This window comes from Saccostrea cucullata, unplaced genomic scaffold (genome assembly GCF_032062105.1).
Source record: "Saccostrea cucullata isolate Sc308-1 unplaced genomic scaffold, CSIRO_AGI_Scuc_v1 ctg349, whole genome shotgun sequence".
Taxonomy (NCBI): Eukaryota; Metazoa; Mollusca; class Bivalvia; order Ostreida; family Ostreidae; genus Saccostrea; species Saccostrea cuccullata.
The window spans coordinates 135,699-146,961 of NW_026928102.1; the positions used below are offsets into that span (position 1 = coordinate 135,699).

General features: G+C 33.5%; 1 protein-coding gene across 1 annotated transcript; it reads left to right on the forward strand.

Annotated features, from left to right (window-relative positions):
* The first annotated feature begins 2,858 nt into the window (after positions 1-2,858).
* On the forward strand, positions 2,859-8,253 carry LOC134276422 (E3 ubiquitin-protein ligase CHIP-like). The gene is made up of 7 exons (XM_062758676.1): positions 2,859-3,009; positions 4,955-5,153; positions 5,468-5,633; positions 5,762-5,840; positions 5,977-6,033; positions 6,145-6,261; positions 6,701-8,253. The coding sequence occupies exons 1-7, from the start codon at positions 2,920-2,922 to the stop codon at positions 6,824-6,826; spliced, it is 834 nt and encodes a 277-aa protein (XP_062614660.1). The 5' UTR covers positions 2,859-2,919; the 3' UTR covers positions 6,827-8,253.
* Positions 8,254-11,263: the final 3,010 nt, after the last annotated feature.

Sequence of the window (11,263 nt, forward strand, 5' to 3'; positions counted from 1 at the left end):
TGACATAACACAATAGTAGTGTGTGTAATTGTCATAAAGAGTAGACATAATGTAATGAAAGGTTGACACAATGCAATAGTAGTGTGGACTAATGTCATAAAGAGTTGACATAATATAATGGAAGGTTGCCATAATGCAATAGCATTGTGGGTTAATGTCATAAAGAGTTGACATAATGTAATGGAAGGTTGACATAATGCAATAGCATTGTGGGTTAATGTCATAAAGAGTTGACATAATGTAATGGAAGGTTGACATAATGCAATAGCATTGTGGGTTAATGTCATAAAGAGTTGACATAATGTAATGTAAGGTTGACACAATGCAATAGTAGTGTGAGTAAATGTCATAAAGTGTTGACATAATGTAATGGAAGGTTGACGCAATGCAACTGTTGTGTTCTGTTATAAGGCAGTGACGGCGTTCCATAGTGCTCTTACGGCGCTTGTACTGCATATAATTGCCTTGTTATTTTTTGACTGTGATTACACAACGACAACACGGAGTTGTATCTGCGATTTTTGCGCTCCCTTAGCGTCTACAGCGTCCGTTTGCGATCACAATGCGCTTTCATGGCGTTGTTAGAGGGTTGTAAGGCAGCTCACAGAACAAGGGCGATGGCCTCAAATTTGATCAGCAATAATTCTAGCATTTGTTGCACTAGGAGCATGAAAGTAAAATTGGAAAGTAATAGTTATTGTATATTTATTATGGTGTATCCTGAGTTATTTGGAGGAAGGGCGGTGACGAGTGCGCGATACAACTTTCTTGTATCATGGCCAATCAAACGTCATGCCACAGATTTTCAGCATGATTTTTAATTACACCAATAGAAAATATAGTTTTTGTCAGGTGACCGCATGGATAATCTCTCCTTCCTTTCAGTATTTTTAATAAACATTTTACGTGCGTGTGTTCATGAGAAAGGACGTCGGATAGCAGCATCCCAGCCCCCCGAACCCCCCCCCCTCCCCCCTCCTCCCGGATTTCCTTGTCAACTGTTTTGGAGGCTCCCTTTCTTTTAAATGTAGCTACGGAGTGGCCGGTGTGATTCTGTGCATGAGTGCTGGGGGCACCGACCTGGAGCCTCCCCCTTTCAAAAATTGCTGGATATCGATCCGCCCCTGGATTGTTAATGAAATTCACAAGAAAACCTTTGGATATCAAAGAAGAAAAATTCGAAGTTGAAGAAGGTAAATTCAAGTGTTTTTCGAAAATCAAGAAAAAAATACCCGTTGATCATTTGACATATTCGAGAGCTGTCGTTCATGAAAACGCTGTTACAGGGTCAATTACTCTTCCTCTGTGGGTGCAGTACAGCTTAAACCCTATATTACAATAGGTGGGATATTTTAATATATTTCTGTCTGGAATTCATGTCAAGAATTTGATTTCTAGTTACTGTGGATTGAATATTTGAAGAGATCCGTAAAATCATTTCGTAGTTCACTTAGGGATATATACGTACTGTAATTTATGTGAAAGACATTTCACTTGCAGAAATTTTGCATTTGTATATTACAAAGCCCATTCATTCTGTAATTCAGATTCAATATACATGTAAATTAAAATGATGAAATCGCCTTGGTGTTCAATAATTTATTTACACGGCACAGTTTTGGCTGGCTCCGCCCATCGGTGTATCTCCAGTTATTGTACACTTGACTTCAAAGGAAAAACACCGCAGCCATGATACAAGAGAAAATTACACTATAACTTGTTCTGTTGTTTGAGTGGAGTTGCGGTAAATTAACTTAAAACTTTTCAGATTTACATTCCTAATGAAATCAAAGAAAATATATCTACATATCTATCGATGATTTAGGGGGGAGAAGGATTTTAATAATAAAACGATTAATAATTTAGTACTAAATTATTCACATACATGTAGTTCATTTTTTATTAAAAATTGTCTTTCTTGGCATGAATAGAAGTCTCTTAATAATGTAACTTGAATCTTTAAACAAACTTGTTTTACACTCCATCTGAATATATATCCGGGGGTGAAGAATGCATTGTGAACGTATTGTGAAAGCAGCCAGCGCAGTGAGAACGCCATGAACACGCTGTGAAAACTCCGTGGAAACACAGTCAATCGCATAGAGATCTCCGTGGAAACGCAATAGAACGCTGTAGAAACGCGTCGGTTGCCGTAGGGACGCCGTGACATCTTCACATTTTGAAAATATTAAGATATTTGAGCAATTTCCCTATTATGCTACGGCGATTTTAAAAATTTTATAGCTCATATAATACAATACATTTAATATTTGTATAAAAACTTTGAAATCTTTGTCTAATGTTTATGGATCATTTAGCAAAAATACTGAAATTTAAAACTTTGTAGGGTTCGGCAAATGTGGAGAGAACCTAAGTGTCCCTAATTTGTATTTTTTGGATGAAAGTTGAAGGAATGTTGAGTTTTAAATCACTTCTAATGTTTATCATTTACTATTTTTGTTGTTTGAAATTAAATGTATAAAATATTGTTTTCAATGAAATATAGGGAGAAAAAATAAAATTATCTTCACTTTTGGCACACACAACTGTACATTGTAATCTTTCTTTTAAGAACGTCATTAATTAATTATCTGAGAAAAATTAAGATTGAAGACAAATATACCAGCAATCAAGACGTGTCCCCTTTGCAAACAGAAAAAAAACAAGGGGAGTTCAGACCACCTAACCTCCCACTCTGGATTCGCCAGTCTCGAGAAGGAATCGGTTGTTTTTCCGGAATATAACTGTCCGGTTTTAATATTACAATCTTTTCATGCTGTCTGTAAAATGTTTGGAATTATGAAGTATTTACATGGAAAATAGAAGCACACAAATAACATCGAAACAAAAATTTTCACAAGTGATGATCTAAGTGATGTGAACTTTAAAAGATTAAATTTTCAGGAAATATACACGATCATGAGTGCGATAGACTTTAAAAATCAAGGGAACAAGTATTACGCTTCTAGAAATTACGAGGCTGCTGTCAACTGCTACTCGAAAGCGATTGTAAGTTCCTTAAAATAAAAGAATTGAATGTTGTACTGACTACTGTAAACACAAAGGAAAAAGAAAACATTGAGAGAATGATTTAACATTTTGTCTATTATGGCTTAAATTTAGTGGTTGAAGACATATATAAACTCAAAAAAGTATTGCTAAGCATTCAATGTAAGTTTGTAACTCGTATTAAATTGTTCAAGAATCGTTTTGAACAGGTCCAGCACAATACCCTGTTAAAGGTATATAGCTTGATAAAGCTATATAGCTTTATCAAGGTATTACAAATACCTTGATCAAGGTATTTTATGTCATGAAAATTCAAAAAAATTCTTTAAAAAGTAAATACTGAAAGTCGAGTTCTGAGTTGTAATACCTTGATAAAGCAATATAGCTTTATCAAGCTATATACCTTTATCATGGTATTGTGCTGGACCTGTTGAAGCGAATTATATGGCACAAAGTCTAGCTCACTGGTGCTTGTGGACAGCATATCACCTTGTGCTGGGTGTGCTCCCACTCCCAAATTACAACCTGGGTTAATGGATATCTTTACCTAAATTATTTCATAAATTATTCTTCTTCCACACATTTACAATGTATAGAAAATCTAAAAATAACATAGAATAAAAAATTTGTTTTAAATAATACCTGTTGTTTAATACAATTTACATATTTAGAGAAAGGTATTTATGGTTTGTTGACATTGGACCCCTCTATTGGCCTGTAGTGTAGCATTATAGCATATATATGTTATCCTACTGTGATGTAAAATAGGGCTTGATATTGTCAATGACTGAATTTTACTTACAATTAAATTATGACATTTTCAAATGTTTTGTTGCTTTAGCCTTTAGCAGGATGGGCACAGTTCCTTTTTTTGGGGAGGTCTGACTATAAAAGGGAACTATTACTCTTTTCAATAATAAAAACATTACTCAATTCAATAATTTTTGTCACATTTTTTAACTAATGCATCAAATCCATGTATTAAATAAAAAGTGCATAAAAAATACGATGTGATGTGTTTGATCTTTATTAAACGAACCTCGCTGACCAAAAAATTTGGTCAATCAGTGCTGCAGACAAGAGTACTAAGATGAGATTTAATCATTTTCCATGTTGATGAAGGTACTAAAAGTATGGAATCTAATAAGGACATTCATTGTTGAACCATTTTAAAAGAATATCGTTTGAAATTTAACATTTCAAATAATTATTGTCATCTGTAAAAGAAGCAATGGTGTTTAAAATTATTTTTACGATGTCATTTAAAGAAATAGTATAAAATTAAATTAGAATGAATAACTTCATGAACGAGTTAGCAAGTGCTGAACGTATTCAATCTCACAATTTTAACACAGGTAAGCTTCCGTAAGAGATCTATATCATAGAAATATTTCATCAATCTTTTTTAGCTTTTTGCAGCAATAAATGATTCTCATATGATACACATATGTGGATCATATGTGGCAGAGTTTCCTGTGTATAAATCATGGTCACACAGTGCATGCAACTTGGTACTGAAGTTTTTAGAATTCAGATTTCTCAAGAAATATAGAAAATAACTTCTTATTTTTTACTGAAGGGAGAGATATATTACTATAATTCAAGTCATAACTTTTTATTCTATTATAGACCCGAACCGAAAAACCCAAAACCGAACCTAAAAAATTAAGAACCGACCCCAACTGAAAAATTATGGAACAGTGACAGCCCTAAGATAGCTGTGATTGACATTAATCGATATTAATTATGCTGCAAACAGATTTATTCAACTCTTACTAAAAAAAGCCCAGTAAAATTGTCCAAACTCAGGTCACTTTTTATTTTTGTCAGAACTATATCATGTATATATGGTCCATTTGCCATAATATTAAATATAGTGAAATAAAAATTGTGTGTAAATTGATACTCATTCTTTTTTCACATTACTGGAATACTCTTGTTTCAGATAAAAAGTCCAAACACTCCAACGTTTTTCACAAATAGAGCTTTGTGTTATTTAAAACTGAAAAACTGGGACCAGACAGTTCAGGACTGTAGACGAGCCTTAGATCTGGATAGAACCATTGTAAAGGGACATTTCTTTATGGGCCAGGCTCTTGTTGAGCTCACTTTTTATGATGAGGCCATAAGTAGTCTTAAAAGAGGTATTATGCATACACACTTTTACCTTATCTTGATCTATACATCTGGATCCTCTCGAAAGTTTTCCTTGTTTTCAGAGCAAATAGATATATTTATATACATTCACTTTAGTAAAAGATTTTGTGATAAAGCACATTATGTACTGCATTTAATGTTTTTTTTTTTTTTTTTTTTTTTTTTTACAAATTCATCACTTAGTTCATTTTCTAATGTAGTAGCAATCAATTAAAATTGAGACTTTCCTTAATTATAATGAATATATTAATGATTCCAATTTTTCATGCATTATCATTTTAAAAATATTTTCTATTTTTAGCCAATGATTTAGCAAAGGAACAGAAAATGAATTTTGGAGATGATATTACCAGTGCTCTGAGAAATGCAAAGAAGAAGAAATGGAATATGTTAGAAGAAAAGAGAATCCAGCAGGAAATAGAACTTCAGTCATATATAAACACATTAATACGAGAGGACACTGATAGGTAAACAGAAAAAAATACCTCAAAGCCTGACCTCAGGCTTTTTCCCTGTTATTTAGGATTTAAGGTGAGCATTATTGTTCATGGGCCTCTGATTTATCTTTTCCTGATAAAATATGCTTGGATTGCAGGTTAAAAAATGAAGTGAAAAAGACAGCCAATGAAGATGATGATGCGGACAATATTTTGAGTGAAATTGAAGAACAACAGGTTAGTTCTTGGTGCTACTTTGAAAAAAAGAAAATTCAAATATTTACGTCATTCTGAATATCACAAGTTTTCATTTATCAAAGAAAAGTTTTGGGAGTAAGCATTTAATAAATTAATTTTATGTATTATTTGATAGGATCAAAGAATCAAGGATATAAACGATCTGTTTGCACAGCTAGATGAGAGAAGAAGGGTAGGTCACTGTAGGAATCTGCATTTGACAAAAGTCTGCTGTACATCAGTCATGTAACTTTAACTCATTGAAAATTATCGACACATTTGTTTTTTCTCCATTCTATTTCAGGCCAGAGATGTTCCTGATTTCTTATGTGGAAAGATCAGTTTTGAACTTTTACGTGATCCTGTCATTACACCAAGTGGAATAACCTATGATAAAAAAGACATTGTAGAACATCTTCAGGTACTTGTATTTTGCGTTTAGCTATATTTTTGCAACAAAAAACACCGGATGAGATACTCATTTTTATTGTATGCTGTATGTGTTAGTAAATAGTCCGGAGTCATTTTATTTTACTACTGAATTACATCTAGCATTGGAGACAATCTTAGGAAATTACTTTTGAGGAAAGATTCACAAATAAAATGTGAATCACAATGTAACAAATATAATAGGTTTCTGTTTCAAATTCTAATTTTGTACTATGTCAAATCCATTAAATTCTCATCTAATGAACTTAATGCTTGATGTAAGGGTCTGTAACTCTTTATATAAGTGATAATACTACCAGTAATAATTTTTGCTTAACTAAGATTTCACGTGCCTAACATGAATAAAAGGGAAAAAAAACAACGTAAAATAGAGAATTTGAAATCCATGTTGTGTCATTTGATACTTTCAGAGAGTGGGACATTTTGATCCAGTAACTAGAACTGATTTAACTCAAGATCAGCTGATTCCAAACTTAGCCATGAAAGAAGTTATTGACCATTTCCTGGAAGAAAATCCCTGGGCCGAGGATTACTGAGGATGTGTAGTATTAATTGACACCATTCCAGGTCTTTTTTGTATACACATGTATGTATGTATGTATGTATGTATGTATAGGCACTTGGTGATAGTGAAAGCTTAAGCTGTTTGTATAAATTGGAAAGGGGCTTTCATTATAAAGATTTGTGTGCAATTTCTTCGTACTGATAAAAGATGTATATTATGGATGGCTAATTCATGTTTTAATGTGTTGATTATGTTAATCATATTATAATGTATATTGTTTTTTAATGCAAAGCTGGGGTTCATTGAACATTTTTTTGTCTAAAGATAAATGTACATGTAATTTAATTGTGTTCCAGTTATTGACCCATATGTTCTGCAAGGACGTAGCAACAGGGGAGGGCCTGGCCCCCCCACTTTTTTCCCCAACTTTCATTACCTTTACTATAGAAAATGTCCATCGAAAGGAAGGTTGGCCCCCCTCCCCCCACTTTTTACCACAGTATATTGATATGTAGGAAATGTAGCCAAAAATTTGGAATCGGAAGGAAGTTGGCCTTGAAAAAAGTTGTCCACTACAACCCCCCCTCCCCCCCCCCCCCAATATAGTTTATGGTTTTGTTTTATCCATAAATTTTCATTATATATGTCATGCATATAAACTATTTATTTATGATTTCAGTTTCAGGATTTCTGATCATAGTTACTTCCTGATGTTGTATCATTTGCGTTACTGTAATTTGCATAAATAAATGAGACTGATTTTTCCAGTCCAATTCATGTTGACAAACAAATGTCTCAAATTTTCTAAAAGAAAATCAATGTCTTAATTGGATAGGATTAATTGCAATTTTGTAAGTTAAGCATGTTACATTCAACCAAAGGTTTATTTTACCTGGTATATTCTCATGAATAATATATAGCTGTGTCAGAGGATAGTGTGTACTGTACATGTATATATTCAAAATGCCAATCAGTATAACTGTAGTACTTGATCTCTCAGGAGATTTTTAAATCCAGCAGAAAATTCAAGAACATTGTGTCCAATTTTAATATGGATTTGTTGCACTGTTTCAATTCAGAACAAAATACATGTATTCTTCAGACTTGAAAAATGCATTTAAAAAATAGTTCCTTAACTGCCCACTTATTTATGAATTTATATATAAACATATACACTATGTTATAAACATGTATTGTTATTTGTCTTGATTTTTTAATAATCTCAGCGTGTTAGATAAATTTGATTTTTATATTTGTGTGTAATGGGGATGTCCCGATGATCAAATATGATTAATGAATCTAAACTAAATTCCCTTTAACCTTTGTCATAAATATTTATTATTATGTATATGTACTGTATATACATTTAGTATGTGCATTAACCAATGCATTAATATTATGAGAAATATAAGAATTACAAATGCTAACGAAATTGATAATAAATTGTTTTTTATTTGATTTCATTTTTTCCTTTACTTTTATATGAAGTTTGTCTGGAGGAGTCTATGCTTAAATACAGAGTTTAAGATATAAATTGGTCAGATATATAAATTAGTTTGACATTTTTAGTTCATTACCAGTGATTCTGAACTTGCTGGAATGACCTTGAGTCAAGGTCAAGACTCACCCGTGGCTCATTAGCAATTTTTTGTACACAGTATTAGGTGCCAATGATTCTTTATTATAAAGTCAAATTTTTGGCATTGAGAATTTAATTCATTTTCAGCCTGTGATTTTAAACTTGCAAGGTCATAACACATCATTGTCTCATATTAAAGCAATCCAAGTATGCGCCTTCACTTAGAAACTTAGATATATGGAGAGGTAACAAGAATATTGACCTAACGGTACTTAAATTCAACAGAATACGGTTATAATACCTTAATTATAAATAAATAGTATTCTATAATACATGTCAAGTACAATGAATAAAAAGTTTTGAAGTTATTGACAAGTAGACTTTGGCAGGTATGGGTACGAAATTCAATTCCTAGTACATGTATCTATTGCGTAACTTTTTTTAAAAAAGTTTAAATGCAACTTTTTCATCATTTTAAATTTTTACAAGTTCAAGGAGAGAGAACTTGTACATGATATCTTTTTTCCATGTGAATGCAACTCTTCATTCCAGAAAAATAATGAAGTGCTCAAAGAAGAGTAACATCACAACTTGATTTTAACTATAGAGCCAACAGACCATTTTTAGCTCACCTGAGCCGAAGGCTCAAGTGAGCTTTTCTGATCACATTTTGTCCGGCGTCCGTGTGTCTGTCTGTCTGTCTGTAAACTTTTCACATTTCACCGCTGGGCCAATTTCAACCAAACTTGCCGCAAAGCATCCTTGGGTGAAGGGGATTCAAGTTTGTTCAAATAAAGGGCCATGCCCTCATTCAAGGGGAGACAATTGGGAATTAATGAAAATTTGGTGGTATGTTTTAAAAATCTTCTCAAGAACCACTGTGCCAGGAAAGATGAAACTTATGGGGAAACATCCTCAGGTAGTGTGGATTCAAGTTTGTTCAAATCATGACTCCTGGGGGTAGGGCAGGGCCACAATGGCCGACCAAATTTTTACATAGAAATATAGGAAAATTCTAAAAAATAAAAATCTTCTTCTCAAGAATGACAAAGCCATAATTCATCATACATATATTTATATGGAAGCATCCTCAGGTAGTGTAGATTCAAGTTTGTTCAAAGTTTTACATAGAAATATATAGGAAAATTCTTTAAAAATGACCCCCGGGGGTAGGGTGTAGGGGCCACAATGGCCGACCAAAGTTTTACATATAGAAATATATAGGAAAATTCTTTAAAAATCTTCTTCTCAAGAATAGCCAAGCCAGAATTGATCATATTTATGTGGAAGTATTCTCAGGTAGTGTAGATTCAAGTTTGTTCAAATCATGATCCCTGGGAGTAGGGCGGGGCCACAATGGCCGACCAAAGTTTTACATAGAAATATATAGGAAAATTCTTTAAAAAATCTTCTCAAGAATAGCCAAGCCAGAATTGATCATATTTATATGGAAGCATCCTCAGGTAGTGTAGATTCAAGTTTTTTTCAAATCATGACCCCCGGGGGTAGGGCGGGGCAACAATGGCCCACCAAATTTTTACGTAGAAATATATAGGAAAATTCTTTAAAAATCTTCTTCTCAAGAATAGCAAAGCCATGATCAGTCATGGGACTACTTTTGGATTTAAACTTTTCAATAATAAACCAATTTCTACTTTTTCCTAGCAACTGTGCTCAGGTGAGCGATGTGGCCCATGGGCCTCTTTTTAACAATAGATTCAACCTGCAGTACATGAATATCCATATCATCAAAGTTTAGTTTTGCGTACTAGTATGTAGTAGTGTTAGATACATGGTTCTGCTACATTTAGTGCCTACGTTTGGACCCAGGTGTTCTCTGGCGAGTGAGAGTGATTGCTGTTACTTAGCCCCAAAGGTGTCAGCAAGCCAAAAGAGATGAGGACATCTCATTCTCTGGAGGGGGACAATGTAGTAGTGTCAGATATATGTCAGCTTACTAGGTTGGGTTAGCGGGTTAGCCCTTTAGCTCAATCAGTAGGGTACTGGAATGGTATGCCAGAGGCCTCGGGTTCAATCCCTAGCAGAGGCAGTTACATGTCTCTGTTACACTGAGAAGGGAAGAAGATTTTGATTTTTTGGTAAGTGAGTGGACATTGTAACCATAAGGAATTGGACACTTGGTCACCGAGATATGTGTTCTTTCTCATCTACTGAGCATGGAACAGAAACACATTACATGTATGTAGAATATGTATATACAGCATGTAATAATGTTCATTAACTAAATTACTAAATGTCCATCAATTTTTAGCACCCAATGATAAATTTTGATTCCCTTGATTGACAGGGATGCACAAGTCAGGTAAATCTGAAGGTTAATTATTATCTCAGCCTTTAATTTTATGGTTTGATCAAGTCAATGAATGCAATTCACAATAATGCTAAGAATATGGATATTAATTAAAATACATGTACTGTCAAAACTATTTGGTCTCAGTCCATTTTATTGTGAAGCAGAAAAAAAAGGTTTATGTCTGGAAAGTGGAGATGAAAATAGGATTGGGTCATTACAAATCTTTTTATTATGCCCCGCCATGAATATGGACGGGGCATATAGTGTTTGTCATGTCTGTCTTCCGTCCTTTTGTCACACTTTGCGTTTAGCTCTGTTCAAAGCTAAGTTTCAAAGAAACAATCCAAGATATTTTCATCAAACTTCATATGCTGATATATATTGATGAGAGATTTGCAACTGCATCAACAGTTTTTGACCTTGACCTTTCCTTTGACCTTGGTCTCACTTTTCTTAAATGAGTGTTTAGCTCAGTTTTAAACATACCATTCAAGATGGTGTTATCAAACTTCACATGTTGATACAAACTTGCATGGATGATAGTTTTTGGAGCAGGTCCATTCCTAATGAACTAT

What these genes read in the sequence shown, in the direction of transcription:
- LOC134276422 (XM_062758676.1), top strand. Translation starts at nt 2,920, where the DNA reads ATGAGTGCGATAGACTTTAAAAATCAAGGGAACAAGTATTACGCTTCT. An exon ending in ACTGCTACTCGAAAGCGATT is followed by an intron (nt 3,010 to 4,954) that starts GTAAGTTCCTTA and finishes CTCTTGTTTCAG; the next exon opens with ATAAAAAGTCCAAACACTCC. An exon ending in ATACGAGAGGACACTGATAG is followed by an intron (nt 5,634 to 5,761) that starts GTAAACAGAAAA and finishes CTTGGATTGCAG; the next exon opens with GTTAAAAAATGAAGTGAAAA.